The 26,646-nt window shown below is 37.6% G+C and overlaps 1 protein-coding gene across 1 annotated transcript in view; it reads right to left on the bottom strand.

Moving 5' to 3' along the window:
• Window positions 1-7,491: 7,491 nt before the first annotated feature.
• POLA1 (DNA polymerase alpha catalytic subunit) overlaps window positions 7,492-26,646 on the bottom strand; it is a 31,737-nt gene continuing 12,582 nt past the window's right edge. The window contains exons 11-23 of the mRNA XM_051211856.1: window positions 20,945-21,165; window positions 19,629-19,713; window positions 17,886-18,280; window positions 17,146-17,541; window positions 16,301-16,574; window positions 13,984-14,111; window positions 12,820-13,212; window positions 11,860-12,324; window positions 11,359-11,590; window positions 9,831-10,030; window positions 9,605-9,754; window positions 8,923-9,289; window positions 7,492-8,012 (exon numbers count right to left, since the gene is read on the bottom strand). Coding sequence (XP_051071965.1) covers window positions 7,864-8,012; window positions 8,923-9,289; window positions 9,605-9,754; window positions 9,831-10,030; window positions 11,359-11,590; window positions 11,860-12,324; window positions 12,820-13,212; window positions 13,984-14,111; window positions 16,301-16,574; window positions 17,146-17,541; window positions 17,886-18,280; window positions 19,629-19,713; window positions 20,945-21,165 — 3,455 coding nt within the window. The 3' untranslated portion in view covers window positions 7,492-7,863. The remainder of the gene's footprint in view (window positions 8,013-8,922; window positions 9,290-9,604; window positions 9,755-9,830; window positions 10,031-11,358; window positions 11,591-11,859; window positions 12,325-12,819; window positions 13,213-13,983; window positions 14,112-16,300; window positions 16,575-17,145; window positions 17,542-17,885; window positions 18,281-19,628; window positions 19,714-20,944; window positions 21,166-26,646) is intronic.

The following is a 26,646-nucleotide window of genomic DNA, read 5'->3' as shown; positions in this document are numbered from 1 at the left end:
AAGAAAAAATGACTACCTTTTCCGGTGAATTACAGCTTCTACTTGAGCAACAACAGCAGTGTTTCAAAAATAGCCAGTTAAATGTTTTAGAAAAGTTACGCACACTGTCGGTAAATCTTCCATGTTTCGGAGATGCAACAGAAGTTGGTAATTTCATTTCTCATCTGCAGACTGAGCTGGAAGACAACTGCAGAACATATGAAGCTGCCTATAAAAGCCTCTGTGAATCCCGGACGACCAGTGATGTAAACGAGACAGTTATTCATGATCCGCCCAGTTGTCCAGAAATGTCAAATTCAGAAACATTCCCTGTCGTGGGTTCAAATCCCACTGTTCCTGAAACGTGTACAGACAGTGATGTACCCAGCTCACAGGAAGAAGATCACTTATTAAATGCTCATAAATTAATTACAGTACCCTCTCACAAGGAAACAGGAAACAAATCGTGCAGTATACTGAGTCTAGCTGCTCCAAACGGTCCTCATCAGTCAACAACAGGAGATTCTGATGAATCTTATTATCTAGATCCTCTTGTACCAGAAAATGTGTTAAATGCACCAAATGATGATCAGAAGTTTAATACAATTTTGATGGATGTTAATTATCCCAGTGATCAACTATCCACAAATGAGATTTTCAAGGAATTCTATGATAATGTTCCAGAAGAATCGAACGTTGATGACCTCATATCAAGCGACGTTGGTCCACACTACTTAATCACTTTTAGTGACTTCTCTGTTCCATGTGACAATTATGTGTTAAATAAAGTCAAATTAATTCTAACTTGGGAATATGAGGACCCAACATTATTTCGTGGGGGAGGATGAACCCAGAAAATTTCAAAATCCGGATATCAACTCCGGATCTTCAAAAAAAGGAGAGGTGTTATGGATGCGGAGGAATAGACCAATAATTATCATGTTAAGTCCAATGGTGTCCTTGGACTTTAAATGCACATTTCCTATTGGTCGATATCTGTTCACTTGTTGAGTATTGTACAAAATGTTGTTTTCTATTTTTATGGTACGATGTGGTATGCTTGGTTAGTATATAAATAGAGTATGTTTGAAATATAATGATTCATATCTCCGAGGCTGTGGCTTGTGTTCTGGACTCAACTGACTGGGCTAGACAGGGGAGCGAGACCAATCGAGACTCTAGGCCGTCCGTTCGTGTTTACGTGTCACTGTAATCGATCGATATAAACGCTGCGTATCAAAACCTGCAGTCTCACCCGTTACAACAATTGGCAACCTAAAGTCATAACAATTGGCGACGGGGTGGAGAAAAATTTTGAACCTTGTAATTGGACGAGATTCAGGCTAGTTGTTTCGACCAATCAGAGTCCAGATTTATCATCAGCGTCCTTCAGCAACATTTGTCATTATCCCTACAGTTAATTTTCATTGCTGGTGCAGAAAAGAAAAAATGACTACCTTTTCCGGTGAATTACAGCTTCTACTTGAGCAACAACAGCAGTGTTTCAAAAATAGCCAGTTAAATGTTTTAGAAAAGTTACGCACACTGTCGGTAAATCTTCCATGTTTCGGAGATGCAACAGAAGTTGGTAATTTCATTTCTCATCTGCAGACTGAGCTGGAAGACAACTGCAGAACATATGAAGCTGCCTATAAAAGCCTCTGTGAATCCCGGACGACCAGTGATGTAAACGAGACAGTTATTCATGATCCGCCCAGTTGTCCAGAAATGTCAAATTCAGAAACATTCCCTGTCGTGGGTTCAAATCCCACTGTTCCTGAAACGTGTACAGACAGTGATGTACCCAGCTCACAGGAAGAAGATCACTTATTAAATGCTCATAAATTAATTACAGTACCCTCTCACAAGGAAACAGGAAACAAATCGTGCAGTATACTGAGTCTAGCTGCTCCAAACGGTCCTCATCAGTCAACAACAGGAGATTCTGATGAATCTTATTATCTAGATCCTCTTGTACCAGAAAATGTGTTAAATGCACCAAATGATGATCAGAAGTTTAATACAATTTTGATGGATGTTAATTATCCCAGTGATCAACTATCCACAAATGAGATTTTCAAGGAATTCTATGATAATGTTCCAGAAGAATCGAACGTTGATGACCTCATATCAAGCGACGTTGGTCCACACTACTTAATCACTTTTAGTGACTTCTCTGTTCCATGTGACAATTATGTGTTAAATAAAGTCAAATTAATTCTAACTTGGGAATATGAGGACCCAACATTATTTCGTGGGGGAGGATGAACCCAGAAAATTTCAAAATCCGGATATCAACTCCGGATCTTCAAAAAAAGGAGAGGTGTTATGGATGCGGAGGAATAGACCAATAATTATCATGTTAAGTCCAATGGTGTCCTTGGACTTTAAATGCACATTTCCTATTGGTCGATATCTGTTCACTTGTTGAGTATTGTACAAAATGTTGTTTTCTATTTTTATGGTACGATGTGGTATGCTTGGTTAGTATATAAATAGAGTATGTTTGAAATATAATGATTCATATCTCCGAGGCTGTGGCTTGTGTTCTGGACTCAACTGACTGGGCTAGACAGGGGAGCGAGACCAATCGAGACTCTAGGCCGTCCGTTCGTGTTTACGTGTCACTGTAATCGATCGATATAAACGCTGCGTATCAAAACCTGCAGTCTCACCCGTTACAACAATTGGCAACCTAAAGTCATAACAATTGGCGACGGGGTGGAGAAAAATTTTGAACCTTGTAATTGGACGAGATTCAGGCTAGTTGTTTCGACCAATCAGAGTCCAGATTTATCATCAGCGTCCTTCAGCAACATTTGTCATTATCCCTACAGTTAATTTTCATTGCTGGTGCAGAAAAGAAAAAATGACTACCTTTTCCGGTGAATTACAGCTTCTACTTGAGCAACAACAGCAGTGTTTCAAAAATAGCCAGTTAAATGTTTTAGAAAAGTTACGCACACTGTCGGTAAATCTTCCATGTTTCGGAGATGCAACAGAAGTTGGTAATTTCATTTCTCATCTGCAGACTGAGCTGGAAGACAACTGCAGAACATATGAAGCTGCCTATAAAAGCCTCTGTGAATCCCGGACGACCAGTGATGTAAACGAGACAGTTATTCATGATCCGCCCAGTTGTCCAGAAATGTCAAATTCAGAAACATTCCCTGTCGTGGGTTCAAATCCCACTGTTCCTGAAACGTGTACAGACAGTGATGTACCCAGCTCACAGGAAGAAGATCACTTATTAAATGCTCATAAATTAATTACAGTACCCTCTCACAAGGAAACAGGAAACAAATCGTGCAGTATACTGAGTCTAGCTGCTCCAAACGGTCCTCATCAGTCAACAACAGGAGATTCTGATGAATCTTATTATCTAGATCCTCTTGTACCAGAAAATGTGTTAAATGCACCAAATGATGATCAGAAGTTTAATACAATTTTGATGGATGTTAATTATCCCAGTGATCAACTATCCACAAATGAGATTTTCAAGGAATTCTATGATAATGTTCCAGAAGAATCGAACGTTGATGACCTCATATCAAGCGACGTTGGTCCACACTACTTAATCACTTTTAGTGACTTCTCTGTTCCATGTGACAATTATGTGTTAAATAAAGTCAAATTAATTCTAACTTGGGAATATGAGGACCCAACATTATTTCGTGGGGGAGGATGAACCCAGAAAATTTCAAAATCCGGATATCAACTCCGGATCTTCAAAAAAAGGAGAGGTGTTATGGATGCGGAGGAATAGACCAATAATTATCATGTTAAGTCCAATGGTGTCCTTGAACTTTAAATGCACATTTCCTATTGGTCGATATCTGTTCACTTGTTGAGTATTGTACAAAATGTTGTTTTCTATTTTTATGGTACGATGTGGTATGCTTGGTTAGTATATAAATAGAGTATGTTTGAAATATAATGATTCATATCTCCGAGGCTGTGGCTTGTGTTCTGGACTCAACTGACTGGGCTAGACAGGGGAGCGAGACCAATCGAGACTCTAGGCCGTCCGTTCGTGTTTACGTGTCACTGTAATCGATCGATATAAACGCTGCGTATCAAAACCTGCAGTCTCACCCGTTACAACAATTGGCAACCTAAAGTCATAACAATTGGCGACGGGGTGGAGAAAAATTTTGAACCTTGTAATTGGACGAGATTCAGGCTAGTTGTTTCGACCAATCAGAGTCCAGATTTATCATCAGCGTCCTTCAGCAACATTTGTCATTATCCCTACAGTTAATTTTCATTGCTGGTGCAGAAAAGAAAAAATGACTACCTTTTCCGGTGAATTACAGCTTCTACTTGAGCAACAACAGCAGTGTTTCAAAAATAGCCAGTTAAATGTTTTAGAAAAGTTACGCACACTGTCGGTAAATCTTCCATGTTTCGGAGATGCAACAGAAGTTGGTAATTTCATTTCTCATCTGCAGACTGAGCTGGAAGACAACTGCAGAACATATGAAGCTGCCTATAAAAGCCTCTGTGAATCCCGGACGACCAGTGATGTAAACGAGACAGTTATTCATGATCCGCCCAGTTGTCCAGAAATGTCAAATTCAGAAACATTCCCTGTCGTGGGTTCAAATCCCACTGTTCCTGAAACGTGTACAGACAGTGATGTACCCAGCTCACAGGAAGAAGATCACTTATTAAATGCTCATAAATTAATTACAGTACCCTCTCACAAGGAAACAGGAAACAAATCGTGCAGTATACTGAGTCTAGCTGCTCCAAACGGTCCTCACCAGTCAACAACAGGAGATTCTGATGAATCTTATTATCTAGATCCTCTTGTACCAGAAAATGTGTTAAATGCACCAAATGATGATCAGAAGTTTAATACAATTTTGATGGATGTTAATTATCCCAGTGATCAACTATCCACAAATGAGATTTTCAAGGAATTCTATGATAATGTTCCAGAAGAATCGAACGTTGATGACCTCATATCAAGCGACGTTGGTCCACACTACTTAATCACTTTTAGTGACTTCTCTGTTCCATGTGACAATTATGTGTTAAATAAAGTCAAATTAATTCTAACTTGGGAATATGAGGACCCAACATTATTTCGTGGGGGAGGATGAACCCAGAAAATTTCAAAATCCGGATATCAACTCCGGATCTTCAAAAAAAGGGGAGGTGTTGTGGATGCGGAGGAATAGACCAATAATTATCATGTTAAGTCCAATGGTGTCCTTGGACTTTAAATGCACATTTCCTATTGGTCGATATCTGTTCACTTGTTGAGTATTGTACAAAATGTTGTTTTCTATTTTCATGGCACGATATGGTATGGTTGGTTAATTTCAACAACAGTGGGATTTAAACCCACGACAGGGAATGTTTCTGAATTTGACATTTCTGGACAACTGGGCGGATCATGAATAACTGTCTCGTTTACATCACTGGTCGTCCGGGATTCACAGAGGCTTTTATAGGCAGCTTCATATGTTCTGCAGTTGTCTTCCAGCTCAGTCTGCAGATGAGAAATGAAATTACCAACTTCTGTTGCATCTCCGAAACATGGAAGATTTACCGACAGTGTGCGTAACTTTTCTAAAACATTTAACTGGCTATTTTTGAAACACTGCTGTTGTTGCTCAAGTAGAAGCTGTAATTCACCGGAAAAGGTAGTCATTTTTTCTTTTCTGCACCAGCAATGAAAATTAACTGTAGGGATAATGACAAATGTTGCTGAAGGACGCTGATGATAAATCTGGACTCTGATTGGTCGAAACAACTAGCCTGAATCTCGTCCAATTACAAGGTTCAAAATTTTTCTCCACCCCGTCGCCAATTGTTATGACTTTAGGTTGCCAATTGTTGTAACGGGTGAGACTGCAGGTTTTGATACGCAGCGTTTATATCGATCGATTACAGTGACACGTAAACACGAACGGACGGCCTAGAGTCTCGATTGGTCTCGCTCCCCTGTCTAGCCCAGTCAGTTGAGTCCAGAACACAAGCCACAGCCTCGGAGATATGAATCATTATATTTCAAACATACTCTATTTATATACTAACCAAGCATACCACATCGTACCATAAAAATAGAAAACAACATTTTGTACAATACTCAACAAGTGAACAGATATCGACCAATAGGAAATGTGCATTTAAATTTCAAGGACACTATTGGACTTAACATGATAATTATTGGTCTATTCTTCCGCATCCACAACAACTATTTTCACTACTACCAATAATACTAGCAGTACTATTACTAATACTATTATTATCAATAATAATGCCACCAATTCTACTACCAATATCAATATCAACACCACTTCTCATACACCTACGCCAACACAACAAACAGTCTACACACTGCCTACACTATCACCAATCCATACATCCTCCACTACTCTTCTCAACCGCAATGTCTGTCGAAGTATACGTCCGATTGCACAACAATACAAGTTGCCTTGTCACCAGTGCATAAGTATTTATGTGTGTGCTTACTTACACTGAACAATCAATCTTGTAATATACATTCACTTGAGCACTTCCATCAAACTACCCGTCTGCTGAGACAAATCTCTCTTCTTTTCAGCAATTCCAAATGATCTCTATTAAATTATCAAGTGGAGATTGTGATCTTGTGATTTCTATGTCAGCTACAATAATCAGTCTAATCCGACCCTCAAACCACCTGCCATCGACCAATGACGAACAATCACTGTCGGTTCACACGTGCTGATGACAGACAGTTGTGTGCGTCAGCGCACACTCATCATGTGTGCAGACATTCGTGATGTTGGCTTGAAGGACACCTCGTGCTGTGTCGGCGCCCAGTTATCGATGTGGTCCGGCAGCCCCACCAAATCACACTAGTCTGGTATCGATAACTGACAGGGAACAGGACCGATTGTGGTATGTATAGCGTTGGTCGAACATATCCTCCACTCGCACAAATCGATGCCAGCTCAAGTGTCACGAAGTGGATCTGCTGTGACATCCGTCATATGCACCACGACACACGGACAGTCAAACAACAAGCTGAGTGTCTACTGCGTACCGGGAATTCGGTCAGCTCCACCCAGTCGCATCATCAACACGAGTGGAGTGGCGGACGATGTCGGAGACACGCACACACAGCGTGCGTCGGGTCGGTACCGTCTGTCCGAACTGGCAGTGTGTGGATGGCACGAGGTGTACTTTCACCACATATGACTGAGTAGATTGGGCCTTTCAAAAGCGCCCATCCCGGGCGGGACTCGAACCCGCAACCTCCGGAATGAAGTCCGATTCTTTGATATCTGCTATATTCGTTTTGCCCTCGTTTTTCTCGTGTTGTTTTCACTGCGTGCTTAGGGAGAAATTGGAATTGGCGTTTCACTTCTTATGGTTGTGCTCGATTTTGAATATCGAAGTTTTGTAGGATTTACCTCACTCGTTTTATTAGAAACTAATTTTCTACATGTTAACGGATGTCAGCCGGTGACGAATATTGTATGCGATGATAATGGTTGCTTACAATGCTAGTGCGACTCTTAATACGTGAGATTGACATCTTCTCTTTTCTACAAGGAACGCTCATGAACAACCAATAATCTGCACGATGTCTGCATGATTTAAAATAAATACATGGTCTAGCTTTCCAGCCTTTTTTCAACTATCTTATACCCATAATTAGTGTATACATAATCATTGTTAATGCTATTTATGCTGGTCGAGAAGTAAACGCTCACGGTAACTAAACAACAATATTTAGAATTTACTCGTTAAGAAATTAGAAGCGAATTCGTTTATTCCATAAAACTCGATACATAAAAGTTATTAGTATAGAAAAAATAAATATTTACATTTACGAATAAACAGAAATAATACAAATACTGTAGTGAGAAGCGATCTTTTAAGTTAACGGAATCCAGGTCCAGTGCAAGTTGTACGGAGACCGGAAAATAATTTACCCAAGTCTACCATTGCAAATGCAGAATGAGATAAAAGACGATCAAAATGAATTCGGCATTGCGAAAGAATGCTGGAAACCACTGGAGGTAGAGTAACTATTAGAAAATGAGTAAAAGAAACAATCTAGTAATTAGTTCATAGAGTCATAATTATTTTATGTAAAAAAAGAGTAAGGAGTTGATCAGTCGGATGAAAGTGAGAAGAGACTAGGCAGGTTTAAATTTATAAGTATCGGTGATCATTCAAAACTCATTGAAGTTTTCATACATTGTGAATGTGATAGAATAACAAACCGCTTTCGCTAGTTTAAATCTATCTATTTAAATAATATGAATGCTAAATATCTAACTCAGAAGTAGATCTATGCGTATCGTCGCATCACAAATGTAAAATAATTTATAATTAAACAAAATGGAAGTAAAAATCCATTAGGCTTAAATCACAGGCTTTGAGAGAGGGAAGACGGAAGAAAAATGGAATAGAGAACACGAATTAGTATGAACAAGTAGATTACACGCATACTATGACGGAATTTAAGTTTCTATTGAAGTATTCAAACTCATAATAACGTCTTTTAATATAATAAATAACAGTAGAGTAAGTACCCATATAACCGGTGTAGCGAACTTGTCATAAAAAACCGTAAGTGGTATCAACTTCAAATGGTTAGAAGAGTTTATTTTCCCTCTGTAATTTTAGATGTCTCCGAAAAATTAAGTAAATAATGTGGTTTTAACACTATCAGGATCGAAAATGAGACGAACTATTCAAGATTGAGAATGTTTAAGACAAAGACACTGATAGTTCTTAGACAAAACAACAGCTTATTGTGAGTACTGACTCCAAGAGCGTTACAAAATATGTCCGATCCAATGAGGTACAACAAATACGTAACACAAAACATACCTAAAGAATCAGTAAGAATTATTTTATATCAATATAATAATGAGGCACTATAAATAAGAAACAATAATACAAGAACAACAAATTCATTTTGTGACTAACTTTCCATATCAGCATTACTTCCAGCATTCTTATTGTTTGGTGGAGTCACTAGGTATCTGAAAAAGCATAACTGCCTATAGAGCTTTGCCTCAGAGTAATTGGACTTGAGTGCTGCCTGTCCTCCACATACTCCACAGAGAGGACGTCCACCACGAGCCCAAAGACCGTCGGACTCACCAGTAGTATGATGACCAGAACTTGGAGGACAGTGTAACGAACGTGTGACTACAGCACAAGCAGGATCTTCACAAGTCATCCAACCTAATTGATAGCGGACAATAAGACGACGCGCTTCAAAAACCAAGCGATTAGTAACAAGGCGAGAAGAATCTTGTGAAAGCAATAAATTGTGCGAACATGTAGGACACTAAAATAAAAAAGTAGTTTTATACATTTGATTTTCTTTACAAATTTGAAAAAAAACCACGGAAAACAAGATTTATTCGCTCTAACCCAATATAAATCTTAAATAACTTTAATAACCTATTTTGTATCTCCTTCCTCTTATTATAGTGCCAGACTAATTTTCAAAAAACTGTCTCAACTTCACTAAGTAAAGTATATCAAACACATTTGCATACATCTACACGATAAAAACATCTGGTTATGTACAGATAAACAGTAGAAAATGCAACCAAAGTAAATTTAACAATAATGAAAAATAATTAGAATAAAAACTCACAAACCAAGTTTTACCAACCACACTGAAAGCTGATGTTTTAATTGCGATTGGAGGACCATCACAATTTCGTGGACAATTGATGTAAAGTAGTTCAACATCTCCACAATTAGTGAAGTTAGAGAATCCAGAGGAAAAGCCACTATCTGGGTTCTGGAAAAATAAAAACAAATTATTAGGTAGCCGGAAAGAATATGAAATTTATGCAGAAAGTACGATGAGAACTCACATTTTCATCATCTTCATCTACAACAGTAGTTACATTAGAACGACGATAACCTGATGGATCAAGTCCAAGGCAATCAGCAATACGAGCAGGAGAAGTACCGTCAATAGGTGCAACTAGTCGACTAACAACAGGATGTATTTGATGAGCTAAGTAGTAATTCACATCGATTGAAAGACTTGCTTTTGTAGATGGTTCCGAATCTAGAAAAGAAAAATTAAAAAGAAGACAACAAGCGGACATCAAAGAATTAAAGATGGCGGCAATAAAGTAAACAATACAAAGTAAATTACCGAAACTAATTATGAACCCACTCGTATAATTAAATCAGTCATTATAGATATTTCGTGATCCGGATAATAAACAAAATAAGGTAAGATATATTTTCTGATATTATGTAAATAACTCAATTATACCCATTTGGAGAATGGATGAGTCAAATTTTGAAGATAACCATGTGAATGAAGATGTAATACGATGTATATAGGTGCATTATCGGAAAATAACTAATCAAATTATGTATTTTGCAGCATATAAACTGATATGGTAAACAATACAATAAGGACAAATTATTAAGTTCAGATTATGAATTGTTCCATTGATGTGATATCAAACTGATGAAATATATCAACCGAAAACAGATTGCATGAGGATCACGAATAAAAAGTTAATGTACTTATTAGTATTGCTTTTAGGTGAACATGTTAAAAAAATTTCTGGTAATGCATACATTAAATGTTCCTACTCAAGTTTTTTAGATTCCTACGACCCATGACCGAGTTTTGAGAAATAAACAATAATTTGATAATAATGGAATATTTGGATGTATGAAGATTATTTAGTCAGCAACACATAAATATAATCTTGATGCTTTAATCATATTTATTCAGTCATACTATGCATGACGAACGGAATACACTGAAAACAAAAGTCAAAGATGATTGAACTTAGCTACATGTTAAACTGTGAATTAAGACAAATTGACTAGTTAATCAGTTTAATTGTTTTAACGAAATGACTTTTCAATTAACACCCATAATCACCATAAACCTAAGTCGCAAGATTTAACTTCCTCGACATGTTAACAAGTGATGTCCGCTATATCAAAAAAGGATTTGCCCATTTGGAAGAGAATAACAAAAAATGAAATTATTTTGATTAGTAATCGCCAAGTAACTGAACCATAAGTAACACAACGAAAATGCTTACACTTCTTTTCAAATGATTCTAATACTTAATATTTTTGAATACATTTCATGTACATAGAATATACACTGATCTAGTTCATGATCAAATAAGGTTTTAGGGCCCTTTTCCTTTCAGATACCATTTAACATAATGATAAAAAAGCCTAATCAATAATATTAGAACAATATTTTCACAAAACAACAGATACAGTTGTACCAAAGTTCATTAGAACACTTAGTAACCCCAGTAGAAAATTATCAGTAATTTTCTTCCAAGTAATGTACATTAAAAATAATATTAATGTTAACCTGAAGTGCAATAAATATTATAAGACAATACATACCGTCAGATACTTTATACAAACGACTGGTAAGCTCCGTTGGACTGTAACCACGATGTGTCGCAAGTTGTCCGGAACCATCTTCGCAGATTACATACTCGACAGTATCTCCTGCACGAAGTCGACGCGTGCCAGTTTTCTTATCATCTGCAGTAGAACCATTGAGACGTAAAGCTACTTGTACATGAGGTTGACTTTTTGTATCAGAATAGTCCTCCGGATTTTTAGTTAGCATCTGTAACGTTTCAAACAAGAAATGAAACAAAAGAATATGCGGATAAGCATCAATGTTATAAACAATTACGTAAGCATACAGATTTCTGTAAAGATTAACAGATAATTTCACTGGATTTATGGAAGACAAATCAACTGTGAATAGAAAATGATCCAAACTAGAAAAGAAAACAGTTAACTGAATACACTATGGAAGGTAGAATAATATAAGACGTTTAAAGTATACAAGCGTTTCAGATTTAGAAATTCATCAACTTCAGATAAACTTACCTTAGTTATAATAAATTCTGAAATAGGTAAGTTTCCTTGACGCACTTTTTCAGCTGTTTCAGTTAAATCAGCATGTATGCGATCTAAAATGATATCTTTAGGTTCACCAGACAACAAAGCAGCCACACATCGTCGACCAACAGATATAGCAAGTGCTGACCAGTCACGTCGAACAATATCCAAACCTTTCATTTCTTGTTTTGTACAAACAACTTTTGGTGTTAGTCCTTGATTAATTGATATTTTTGCGGCTGCAGCCCACTGAACAGGATTTATAACTGATAAGGCTGCATATTTCTTTTTAGCTAAAAGCAACATAGCAGCATAAACACCATCTGTGTCAAGCTCTAAAAGACGATAGTGTTTATTGACTTCTTGGCGTATTTTTTCACCAATAGCTAATGCAGCTAATAAATCGGTTGTATTAGTATTAACCATAATGGAATCGGTATCACCGTAAATAACCTTATTATAAAAATAAATTTGAAAAATATCCAATAAAATAATCTGTCAATAGAAATATACATAAGAATTCTTCGTAGATAAGCAACAGACAAGTATTCAGATGTGTATATGAAGAATTATAAAAATGGGTATCCAAACTAACATAATATTAGGATATTTGATAATTTTTATAGTACTGTAAAGCCAATATATTTATCTAGGTGATTTTTGAAGGAATGGAATAACAAAATGAGGACAACTGGAGATCGAGCAGTACTGAGAAACAGTTTTGTTGTCCTTTGAGAACTATTGCTCATGTTCCCCGTTACCTTCATACACAATGAACGTCGATTCTAGCATTGAGTATGTACAAAGAAATGGATACGTGGTGTGTAGCAAATAATTAACTCAATACGTGTTTAAACTCCAAGAGTTTAGGAAATCAATAATTGTGTAAAAAACTTATTTTAACCGATATTTAGGCATAAATAAATAATCGAAAAATAGTCAACTTACTTCCATGTTCATATTTTCCACTAGGTCTCTAGTGTTCATAAGTACTGCACGTCCTAAACCAGTAACTAAGGCAGCCAAACCTCGAGCACAGAATCGAGAAGCAGCAAACCCTAAACAACCATAAACACTATTGGCCGTTAACTTTAGTGCAGCTTGTCTAGTATTCCATTGTGCACGTTGTGCAGCATCACCAGATGATGTATTTGCCAACAACTTTTTTACTTCTTTACGTGATTCAACTAAACGTCTAATTTCTGCAGGTAATAAACCAGGTTCTTGATCGACTGGAAGGCGTATTTTTTTGTCATTATCAGATTTTACAACAGATAAATTATTAGAATCACCATGAACTGTAGCTAATAGAGTGGTAACAATGGTATCGAGATCTAAAGGCTATAAAAGAAATGATTATGAAAATTTATTTAGCAATCTAAAATATGTTAAAACGACAATACATCTTGCTATTCATAAGATCATAGTGAGTTATTCTTGGCCATATGAATAATATACGATACACTCACTAGTAAGTACAACAACTAGAAAAAAAATTAGGACAAGTTATTTAGACGAAAATAACAGCCATTCATTTAATTGACTAACGGTAATAGACATGAAATAACGGTGATTACTCTGTACAGATAAACTAAGCAAATAGTAGAAAAACAACGCATATTTAAAAATTATCAATAATCACATCACTAAATGACAATGAATTGTTTAAAGCAAAAGTTCTACTAATCTCAATTTGCAGATATAATCACTAGATAAAAACGAAAATATACAAACCTCAGGCTGGTCACAGAAGGAAAAAAGTATGACATCAGGGATGACGTTTCAAAACGCAACTACAAATTCAGCATGAAAGCATGATGAAATTCAACATAAAGAGCATTTTAAAAATACTTTATTTACACATTTGAAGTGAAAATTTTCTTGAATTATTCATCACACAACTAATTCATATTGAATCTAGTTTCTAAAGTAACGGTACGAATGTCCAATTCATGATTAATCATAAACCCCATTCCTCAATGAATTGACTCTGAAAACTTAAAGCAGAACGAATCATATCACAAACATCTCGATTATCGAACTTTGAGTTTGACAAAATCACAGCACCGGATAACTTACCAATTAGAAAAACGGTACTAAATTTAGACATACCTCTTTGTCAGATGAAGTAGTTGCCACAAGATCACGGTCAACAGTAGTAAAGCAAATATTAAATTCTTGTATAATAGATGGGTACAAAGAGTTGAAATCCAGAAGTAGGATGTATTTGTCATAAAATCCTTTTTGAGGAAAAAAGTTGATGGGTTAAAAATATGTAAATAGCAATTGTAGGTGAAAAGACACGAGCCACTTTAAAATATAAACAGTGACGAATAAAAAAGCCCTATATTTAAGGAATATAATCAGGCATAACTAAGAATATTTTTGGTAGTTAGAAAAATCACTATTTTTGGACGAATCTAGTAGACAACAGAACGATGTAATGAACCATGAAGGTAATTTAACAGTACATAAGTTAAAACGAAAACATCCGAAATATACTAGAAAGAAACAGACAAATGAAATACAGTGAATACTTTATTGATCTTAAGTTACATAATTTTTAAACCCGAACGTAAACAACAGAAACTTTAAAACAAACAACTATTTTCAGAATGGGTTTTGTGGAGAGTTATAGAAATTTCACAGGTTGAAATCATGAGTCGATTGAAGCTAGACCATCATGGAAAACCTGGACGGCCGTTTCGTCCTAGTACGGGACTCATCAGCAGTGCGCATCCATGATCCCGCACCACATGGGGCTCGAACCCAGGACCTACTGGCTTCGCGCGCGAGCACTTAACTTCAGGTCTGTTGTGAGATAGTAACTCACTGAAGACAATGGTGTACGGTGGCGCAACTTCGTGGATTGGTTGAAGTTAGACATTAACACCGTTAGATGCCGGCTCAGTGGTCTAGTGGTTAAGTGCTCGCGCGCGAGGCCAGTAGGTCCTGGGTTCGAGCCCCACGTGGTGCGGGATCGTGGATGCGCACTGCTGAGGAGTTCCATACTAGGACGAAACGGCCGTCCAGTGCTTCCAGGTTTTCCATGGTGGTCTAGCTTCAATCGACTCATGATTTCAACCTGTGAAACAACTATTTTCCGATTTTCAGTAGTATTTGACAGTGCCCGAGTCAACGACTTGTTCGATCTATGGGAATAAATGATAGGGATTTTGAACAAGCCGCCAAATTAACGGACACTGAAATAAAACACAGATGATTAAGAAAAAAAAATTCTTACCCTAGTTAATTCCATCGGAAAGCCAAGAGTTAAAATAAACGTACATCTTTCTCATTACTGGCTAATATTCGGTTTAATTTTGACGTTCTTTTTGAAGGTATAGGAAAAACTTTTAAGTGTCAACAAATAGAGTGCAACACTAATAATAACCGTACAATACTATACAAGGGGAGATTAGTTTGTTAACTCCACTGAATTGGTTAAATAAACAGCATGAAAGTTAAGCCGCTGTCTATGCTGAGGTGGTATAGTAGCAAGTAGATCAATAAGTTGAAAAAAGGATATGGATGACCAAACATACATATGGTATTGGTAAATAAAAACAACAACTATTGGTTTGAATAGTATACGAATTGGAAAGTTCTAGTTTAGGGTCAGTGAAATAACTATCCCTATGGTTGAAAACTGTTCATGATATGATAGCAATTTTTCATACCACTTATTCCTCAATTTCATTTGCTTCTTTTGATATCTTTATTTTCTGATTATTTTTGATGAATCACCATGCCCGGTATATCTACTTTTAATTCGTTGATTACCAATCATTATGATATAAAGTGGGAAAAATTGGACTTGGAAATATCTGCACTAAATTAGATATTGTTCATACATGCCTTTATTTAGTGTCTGTTGAAAGGAGATGTAAAACATACCTAATAAAATAACAGCTTAAGGCCATAGTACTCAACAATCATGTCTCAAATTCAGGTTTAATAAACAGATTTAGCTAAATACGGATGAAATCGGATAGCTATTAGCGTTAGTACTTGAGAGAAGTATTTTCGAGATAACTGAGTTACATATCACTAAAACAAGTTGACAACGAACTTATACAGCGACTCAAAATAAATATGATAGGAAAAATTACCCTGCTTCTGAGTGGAATAGAGACATCTAGAATATAAATAACGTAATTTATAAGCTTCAAGACGAACAAAGTCTCATACCTTTCATTAAAGTAACTGATGCAAATCTCAAATATACAAGTTGATTATCAAAGTAAACGGACACAAAAATACTATATTTGCATAACAAAGTTAGAGTTAAACAACTATGAGCATCTAAAGATTGATAATATTTAATATTACTATTCTGAACACTTCAAATTGAAGCACAAAAACGAAAGCCGAAAGAAAAGGTGATTGTGATAAACATGAGAACATTTAAAAATAACATACCAACTACCTTTTTTTGGTTCAAGCACTAATCCACCAGTATAGGCTGGTTTCCTACGTCCAGTTCCTGCTTCTTCAATTGCTTGGTCTTGAATACCATCCCATTCATCATGACGATTACTATGTGGACCGCGATGAGATACAGGTGGATCTGGGACAATGTATCCGTGTTGAGTGAAGGCATGAAGAAGTAAGGCCTCGTTACGCTCAGCACGACCACCTGACAAAGTGCGACTAAGTACGTTACCACAAATAGAGGTAATCTGCATTGCAAGAGGTAAAACCTAAAGGAAAAAGGTAACAACAGAATTCAAAACATTTTGTAAAGAAACATCAGTGTAAAAATTTAGAAAGAGATATTTAGATAACAGTTTAGTTTTCGCACAGTAAAAATTAGTACGTATTTACACAAAATGCAACAATAGCTTACCAAGAGATTAGATTAAACATCACATTGACAAAAATATAAATAAATTGAACACGAGTGAACAAAATATAAATCTGTTACTGTGATCCTTTCAAGTATTTCGACTTTTTAAAGGTATTAACCGTTTTTACATATTAGTCAGAAATATAATCGACCATTCATCCCTGTGACTTCTAATTTTACTTAGTTTCCTTAAAAATGATTTTCCAAGTACACTGTTACTATGTGAAATTCAAGCAATGAATTTTAGGCTTTAATTTTAACTTACGTCACAAAGATCGGGATAGTGTAAAGCTCTAGTGTATTAAATTGATTCAAGTTCAACTTTTTTTCTGACGTGGAACTGGAAAGATTATTTAACAGCAAAATGATCCTCATCATAATATAAAAATATACAGGCAGGTATTAAATGTTTGAGAATTACTAACCTGTAACTGATGACATAGTCTAAGGACAAGATGTGCATCAGAAAGACAAAAATCAATAAGCTGTCGTACTAAGTCGGAATTAGAGAACAAACATCGTAAATCAGCAGAATCTATTTCAATGTCTGCTAATTCTGCACCAAAACCCAATATTGAAAGATCGTTATCACAAACAAGTTTAGTGTTTCCATTCAGTCGACTGATTAGGATGGGTGGAATTTGACGTTTTGGAAGTAAACTAATTTGCGAGGATTTGTCGTCCTTTTTAGAAGTAACTTCTCCTAAAACTTGACTGGCTAGATCAGAAAGGTTGTATGTTCTTGATCGAACCAATTCACGAGCAGATACTTTAGTGTCACAAACAAGACGACCAGGCATTGAATGACGAATAATCCAAGGCTAAAATGAAGAAAAGTGCGAATAATAAAGAAGTACTAATTAGATAAAGTGATATAAGGCAGACTGTTCTAAGCCTTTTAGGTACTGAAAATTTGATTAATTGAACGGTATGAATATCATTTAAAAATACACATAAAATAAAGTAGTTTAGAGGTCCAAGGGATAAACTGGAAATTCTGTGTTTGAATCAAAACTTCAGTCATCTTTTCGTTTAAACATAAAAGGTGAAGTAACGTAAAATTTTTACGTCCAAATACCAGAAACCATTATACAAAGTGATATTAATTTGTGACTTGTTATGGAAGATAAAATAATGATCAAATGAATAAAACAAGAAAACTAACTCGACTGTTTAAATTCATTGGGAAGTTGACAGAACGTCGTAACCGTCCTACACGGTGCCAATGAGGAACTTTATTAGCATTCAACCTTTGGATTAGTAATTCAATTTGATGTCCCCACAAATCATGTCCAATAATTATATCAGGATCAAGTTTATGTAGGCGAGTCAAGAATCTACCTAACAATGCACGCTCATTAGGTTCAACATCAACTCCACCAGCTCCTGATGAATCTCCATTGGAACGGTTCTTATATTTTTCTACAGTAGAAGGCGTTGATGAAACTCCTGAATTCGAAGATAACCAAGTGGAAGAAGGAGGACTGTACTGAGCTCCATAGGCTGGCAATTTTGTTCGAAGATCATACGGTAAAGCTGCATCTTTAGGAGGTGCCAAAACTAAAGTGAAAGTGAAAACAAGTTAAATTTCAATCGCCATAACTCATATTTTTTATGGAAAGTGATTGATCAAATAGATTACTCAGATAATATACTACCTCATAAAATTGGCAGGAATCTAGTAATAAAACTGTGTTAATTAGAGAACTAATTATACACACAGCAATAAAGTAGTAAATTACACACAAACTAAAACTTTACAAAAACAGATATTTTATTTTAATAGATCAATGTAACATAGGGCCATCGAATTATTGCTTGCGCCCCATGAAATAACCGAGTGAGCAATGCTAGACATAGAATACTTGACAAAAGCAATAAATCGGTTGATAAGGTTGTAAATTTTCATTGACGGAAGGGGTTGGGACATGTATCACAAGAGTCTGACCACGGCCTACCTCAACGACAGATGAAAGTTGAAAGCTGGGGGCGGCCAAACTAAAACTTGAAACCAGTCCACGAAATCATTGACTGTCGGTCTGAAACTTGATGGTAGAAGCAGAGTGCCTAGTTGCAATTCGTGTGTTTTGGTTGGAGACAGTTACATGGTTCAAGATAGTTCACAATGGTGCAAATGCATGTACTCTTTATTTTCCCCTCGATCTTGAATTCCAGTATACCTTTATACATACCTTTCTACTTAGTGTTTTTAAATCATATCCCCAAGGATCAACCTTTTTTGTCATTGCTACCATATTATTTTAATCTCTTTTGTTACTTTCATTTTGTCGTACTAATCTGGTCTGGCAACTTGGGCTAGCGCACATCTGTGCCAGGCTTCATGTTAATGTCTGTTTTTGTATTAGATAGTTATGTATCAAGTACAGGACTAGCAAGTCACTTGTATTACTTTTCATTACTTAGGAATAACTTTATTAAATATCAAATGATATTAGTAGATCGAACTAAAGTCAAATAATTTGGAGAATAATGTACTCTATTTGAAGTTGACGAAGAATTATCCTGATTAGCTTTAAGAACATATAAAAAAGAACGTCAGAATAAGTTCGTAAAGTAAATTAACAATTTTATTTCCTCAATATTCGTACAGTGAGAAACGAAAACTTCAGTTTTATTAATAAACATGCAATCATTCGAAGTATCACCAATTAGTTCTCAAGATTTTGATGATAGTATGATTAAAAAATCAAATGTATTATTATCTAGACGCAGAAAAAGTGTTGATGAATCTAAAATAATATGTAGACATTATTATACACCACAAGAATATACAAGTAAAACTAGTAGAATAAGAAAGGTGCAACGCACAAATATTCGGAAAATTAAAATAAGTTATGTAAGTTATGAAATGGTAATAAGACATACGAAGCTTGCATTCAAGTCTTACCTAAATAATGTGTTTGAAAAAGGCTCTTCTCTATCGGTTTATCAAGAAGATAAGCATTATCAATCAGCAACCCAATTGAAATTACCTAGAAAAAAAACACAAAACAATAAAGTCGTAATCACCATTTAACAACTTTTGTTATCAGAATAAATAAAAATTATTCTAAATCATCATTTGTTACTTTCTATCATATCATTATATGATAGATTGCTTTGCTAAAGAACAACTGATATTTGTCCTTAAAATGAGAATAAAGGATAATATTGTTCTGAAGGAAACTAGTGATGTTTATCGACTATCTTTGTAGTTAGAGATACAGAAACTCAAGGAAAACCACCATCATAAACAAGGACTGGGTATCTGAATAAAAAGTGATGATAATTGTAAACAATACAGTAGGTCGTCGTTTGACTTCATTGGATAGTAAGCAGAGTATAACTATTGTATACCCCAATGTGAACAATGACTCTATAAAAATCTTCCGTAAAGGGAAAAATAGTGTAACAACTACAATACTAGTCCCGTGAAATTTATTATCTGATTCGCATGAAAAAAATGTATGTTTTAAAAAAGGAACTGACGCAAAAGACAATGAAATAAAAATCTTTGAATTTGGCAAAGGAAATATAATCACAACAGAAACTGTAAAATAGAAAAAACGTGATTGAAATAATGTGTCTTTGAAATGTATATATGTATTTTTGGCAAGTCGGTAAATCTACTTTTTTTCTAACTCAGTGCAACAATTCATGACAACGCTTTATTCCCAGTGTGACATTGTCTTTATTCTCAATATAGCATTTTATTCAGTATAACATTAGTTTATTTTCCATATGACAGGTGTGAACTTTCTCCCAGTATGACAATTATATCCCTTGCACTGTTTTGCGTGTAATTCGTATGTTTACAGCAACCCTGTGTAGATGATTTGTAGGAACCAGTAGGTCCAAGGTTTTCTGTTGACTACCTCCAACAACTATCTTATCTAAACCAATATGTAGATGGACGTGTTTGGTTTATCAATTACGGGATTTCGGACGAATTACTTTGTGTTTGTGTATTTGTGGAGTTAATAAATCATTATTTGTAAGTCTTTGTGTTCTTACTTTGTGTAATGGTAATCACATTGGTTCCCGTTTCTAAGTATATGCAGTAGGATAGTGGATATTACAGTTTTGATAAATTATTATTACGAATATTACTAAATTATATCACTTAAAGCAGAACTATCAAAGTAAAATTACTTAACCACGAAATTCAATATCAATAACATGTCTACAAACCAACTGTATCCTAGATCTAAAAATAACGCATACCTCAGAATGACTTGAATGTTTTTGTGTAACTGACTTGATATTTATAGCGGCTAAGCACAGAGGTGGTGCTGGTGGAACTTTCATTAAATCTGGCGTATTGTCTGATGATAATTTTTGGCTTTCAATAACAGTGGACAATTTCGTGATCGGACAACCACTTCCTGACCTCCAAATGACTTCATAATCAATTTGGCACCAACTTATCTGAGGCTGAACCTGTGCTAAGAACAAAAAACAGCAGAAAATTTTAAAAATGTGACTATAGCAGTAATATTTTGAACTAAAAATAGCATTCATCGACAAGTACAAAAATTTCCTGATTTACTTTGAACAAGAAGTTGGTATTCAGAAAAAAATTATTTTTATTTATTTGAACATATGAATATTGGTACAAGAGAGCGCCAATATATATGCGCCACACAAAACAATGAGAATTCGAAGAGAAGTAGAAAAAAAACTAAGGAGCGCAAAAGAAAAAGAGAACAATGACGAAGAGATTGGAGTAAGGTAGTGTGGAAGTAACGACGGAACGAAAAGGTACAATCAGAAGAAATCTTTCAGGTAAAGGAGACACAACCACTTTTTATGAAGAAAGTAAAAGAAGGTTACAGCAGGATCGCCACTGGCTTCTATTCTGAGCCATATCTGATAACGTCTCTAGCCACTGTGTAGCACCATCTCTCAGACCCCAACCAGGGAGTCGTGAAGGACCAACAGAAGCCAGTCCTTTGCAGCTTTCTTTCATACCACGACACCATGTCATGCACTGACCACCTCTCCGCTTCTTCCAACCAGTCCCAGAGTCGGCAAATAATGCACGACGTGGAATTCTCTGGGACGACATTCGTAGAACATGTCCAAGCCACCGAAGTCGGTGTTTCAAGATGGTGACACCAATTGAATTATCATCTCTGTGCCCGAACACACGATGCCGAACCTCTGCATTACTGACATGGTGTTGCCACTGAATGTCAGCAATCCTTCGGAGACAGCGATGATCGAACACAGAGAGTCGTCTAACGTCCTCAACTCGGAGAGACCAGGTTTCACAAGCATAGAGCAAAACTGCTCTCACCGACGCGTTGTAGATCCGACCTTTTACAGCCAGACTAACATCACGAAGGCGCCAAAGGTGGCCCAGATTGGCATAAGCCGCTCTGGCTTTCACTATTCGTGCATTGATCTCATCACTCACACCCCCACCAGCACTTATGCAGCTACCCAGATACACGAACTTCTCAACTACGTCTATCTGCTCACCATCCAGGCTGAATACAGGATTAGAATCCTGCCAGTCTTGTAGAAGTACTTTGCACTTCGAAGGTGCAAAGCACATACCATACCTACGGACACTGATTGCCAACTGATTAAGTGCGGATTGCATGCCTTGGGCATTATCGCACAGTAAGACAATATCGTCTGCATACTCAAGGTCGAGAAGTCTTTCTCCAGGCAACAGATCCACACCACCATTACTTACATCCATCAGAGCTGTTTCCAGAATGTCATCGATGGCAAAGTTGAAGAGGAATGGTGAGATTGGGCAACCCTGCCTAACCCCACTGCTCGAATGGAACAATGGAGAGAGGTAGTTGTATGCCCTCACTCTGCCTGAGGTGTTTGTATATAGGGCCTTTAGGATGTTAATAAACTTCTCAGGCACACCTTTCTTCAATAGACAATCCCAGAGAACAGTCCTGTCCAACGAATCGAAGGCAGCCCTGATGTCAAGAAACACTACGATTGTTGGCCTTTGAAAAGTATGGCGGTGTTCTAACATTAGGCGGAGGGTGAATATATGATCAATACATCCTCGACCAGAACGAAACCCAGCCTGCTCCTCGCGAGTCAATCTTTCTCGGGTTTTGAACAACCTACGAAGAATGACGGAAGCCAATAGCTTGGACGCAATCGGAAGTAAACTTATCCCCCGATAGTTGTTACAGGAACGACGTGAACCCTTTTTAAAGATAGGGACAACTATCGACTCATTCCATGACGTTGGTACACTCTCTAGTTCCCAAACCTTTGTAAACAACGTCGTCAATTCCTTAGTCAAAAAGTCACCACCATCTTTAAAAAGAGCCGGAGGTAAGTCATCTGAGCCAGGTGATTTGTAACGCTTCAAGAGTTGGAGTTCCTTGCGGACTTCCGCCTCATTTGGTGGATCAGTCGTCACCGGCCATGGAGGGCAGGACAGTCTGACCGATGTTGCCGGAGCAGCAGGCCAGTTGAACTGCCCTTCGAAAAATTCTGCCCATCGTCCAAGACGTCGATAGATGTTAGTGATTGGCATCCCATCATCCCCACAGATTGTTTCACTCACACCAGACTTCTTGCTGCTAGTGGCTCGGATGAGCTGGAAGAGCTTCCAGTAGTTACCAGATGCAGCTGCTGCTTCCAGCTCATTAGCACGCATCGACCACCAGGCTTCTCGGTCCTTACGCAAGCTTTGCCCAATTTCCTTACGTAACATCCTTCGTTTATGGTCAAACTCACGGTCACCCGGAGTAGACCGACGGGCTTCAATGAGTTGTAAGGAACCTGGAGAAACCCAGTGCTTAAAAGCGGGACGTTTCGCAAACCCACAACTGACTGATCCCGCCATTTTCATGGCGTCATGCAATTGCAACCAATGCTCGTCTATACTTTTCGGTGGAGTGGTAGCTAGCCTAGAGGCTAGCTCGGTTCGATACTTACTTGCAACAGAAGTTGCAACCAGCTTGCTAACATCAATCTTTTGGTGGTGGTCACTTCGTTGGCCACTGAAAAGTAAGGCAAGATTGGCGCAGACCAAGGTATGGTCAGAGTCCAGATAGGTACTCCAAAAGGAGCGGCAGTCTTGTACACAACCACGCCAGCGGTAGCTGATCGCGATGTGATCAATCTGAGTCCAGGCTTGAGATGCAGAGGGAGGACGCCAGGTGGCACATCGGCGATGACTGTGCCGAAAGTTAGTGCTAGCCAGAAACAGGTTGTGGTCTGTGCAAAGTTGCAGTAGACGGTCCCCGTTATCTGACCTGCGACCAACGAGTCCCCATCGGCCACCTAAACGACTCTCTTCTGTGCCTAGACGCCCGACCTGGGCATTCAAGTCTCCGGCTAGTACTACAATATCTGTCGAACGCACTTTCTGGAGAAGAACTGATAACTGGTGGTAAAACTCATCCTTGATTGCATCCGGGCTGCAATCTGTCGGAGCATAGGCGGAGATGACGAAAAGACATCGTTTCTCACGCCGATTTCTTCTCACTTTGATGGAACTTTCTAATCTAACAGCGCATAACTGACTGTTAATGGGGATCCAATCGACTAGTGCTGCCTCAGCTCTAGCGCTTAGTGCGACACCAACGCCAGCAAGACCAGACGAAGATGCCACAGTGTCCCCGGATAAGCGCACGTAAAACAAGCTTTTCGAAGTGACAGATGGAGATCGAATTTGTAGTACTTCGCCAGAGTCTTGAATACGGGTCTCGGATAGACAACAAACATCAATATTAAGACTTTCCAAAGACATAGCCAGCCCTATCTGTTGTCCGACCTGCATAAATGTGCGAACGTTGAAGGCAGCCAGTTTGAATGGTGCACATGGTTTCAGAAAAACTGCTTCAGTCCTCGTATTCGGTGGTAACATACAATTTTCAACCGGACAGTGACTCGAGAACGTTTAGATACAGTCGAATTTCCACCAAAGACGAGCCGCTGTATAAGTATAAAAGAGGGTGAATAATGTGGAAAATAATAATAATAATGATAATAATAATAATAACAATAATTACAATAATAGTAGTAATAATAGTAATAGTATTAATAATGACAATAATTGTAATGATAATAATCTGAATCAATTGTTTGTTTTTCAAAGCGAGAAAGGTAATTTCCATAGGCATAAAGAGTTCATCAATTTGTGTGTGGGCTGTGATACTGCCCGGGTGCCCAAACCGAAGCAGGTGGTTTTCTTAGGGGCCACTCCCCGAGCCTTTGACCTAAAGGTCTAACCCACAAGGCAGTGGAGCATCGTAAGGAGATGCAGTCCCATGGTAGCCGGTGACCAACGATTGGTTCATACGCCATTTGTTCCCGCAGGATACTGGAGCCCATGTGCACCATTGATTTGGAATCCGGTTAAAGCGCCGGACATTCGCTTTTCGTCCTCTCATTTTCGTAAACAACACCCCCGCCACGAGAAGGCAATGAGTAGGACTTCCCTGGCAGAGGCTGTATACGCGTGGCCATGTGAGAGCATTTCGAGAGGGAGAGCGGACTCTCCCCACTCTCGGCCGTACCAGGGCATTCAGAAAAAAATTAATATCCTTTACATTGACAAAATAATATGACAGACAATAATCTCGCATTTTTTGGATTTTTATTTATATTCAATACTCCACATTACTACTTTCTAACTCCGCGAGTAGCCCTTCTAGGGTTAGTGCACGTCCGAACATTGAGCAAAGGAGGGCGGTTGGGCATAAGATTAGCAACCCCCTCCTGTAGAAAACAACCTTGCTAAAAACGCGAACCGGAATAAACAATTTAAACAATTTAAACTCTGCCCTCAGAATTGAAGGATCTTCATTTAGTAGAGTTATGGCTCTCTATAGTGAAAGCCGAAATTTCTTCGGAAGTCACGAGGCCGACGCCTCATCTAACAGACAGAACAACAGTTAATATAGATACATAGAATGTTCGTACAATGTGAGAGACCGGAGGAACCAGTAAAATAGCTGTCGAAATGAGGAGATGCAACCTGACAGTGCTTAACACCAACTTCCTTGGTTATGAGAAAGCATTCAACGGAGTGGACAGGAAAACCTTGCGGAACCTTCTCTGACACTATGGGGTACCTGAGAAAATCGTCAACATTATACGGAACTTGTAAGACGGACTACGCTTCAAAGTTGTGTATGGAGGAAAGCTGACAGACGCATCCCAAGTGAGAACCGAAGTCAGACAAGGTTGCTTACTCTCTCCATTTCTCTTTCTTCCGGTGGTTGACTGGATTATGAAGATTTCAATATCTGAGGGGAAGCATGGAATACAGTGAACAGGTTGGATGCAACTAAACGATTTGGACTTCGCAGATTACCTAGCTCTTCTATCCCGTATACACCAACAAATGCATGTGAGGACAGACAGTGTAACAGCAGCCTCTGCAGCAGTAGGTCTCAAAATACACAGAAAAAAGCAAGACCCTCGAATACAACACGGAAAACACCAACCAAAGCATACTTGGTGAACTTTTGTAATAGGTATGAAGATTTTCGTACCTTAGCATCATCATCGACAAATAAGGAGGATTTGATGCAGTGGTGTGAGAGTAAGGATTGGCAAAGGGTGACATGCCTAAAATTGAAGAACAAATGGATCTCAAAACAACTGCCAGACAACATCAAAGTCAGAATCTTCAATACCAACATCAATATAGTTCTACTGTAAAGAGCTGTGAATTGGAGAACTACTACAGCCATCATCAAAAGCAAACAGGTATTCCTTAGCGATTCTCTATGCAAGATACACAATGTTCGTTGGTCGGATACCATCAGCAACAGCCTAAGTAGAGGAGAACAAACCAGCTTCCAGTTGAAGAAGAAATTACACAAAGGCACTGAAGGTGAATAGGATACACATTGAGGAAGTCACCAAACTGCATCAAGAGGCTGCCTCCAACCCAGAATTTTGAAGGGAAAATGAAAAGAGAAAGA

The sequence above is a fragment of the Schistosoma haematobium genome, chromosome ZW, assembly GCF_000699445.3.
Source record: "Schistosoma haematobium chromosome ZW, whole genome shotgun sequence".
Lineage (NCBI taxonomy): Eukaryota > Metazoa > Platyhelminthes > Trematoda > Strigeidida > Schistosomatidae > Schistosoma > Schistosoma haematobium.
Note: the sequence above shows the minus strand (reverse complement) of the source record. Positions and strands in the feature narration are given on the sequence as shown.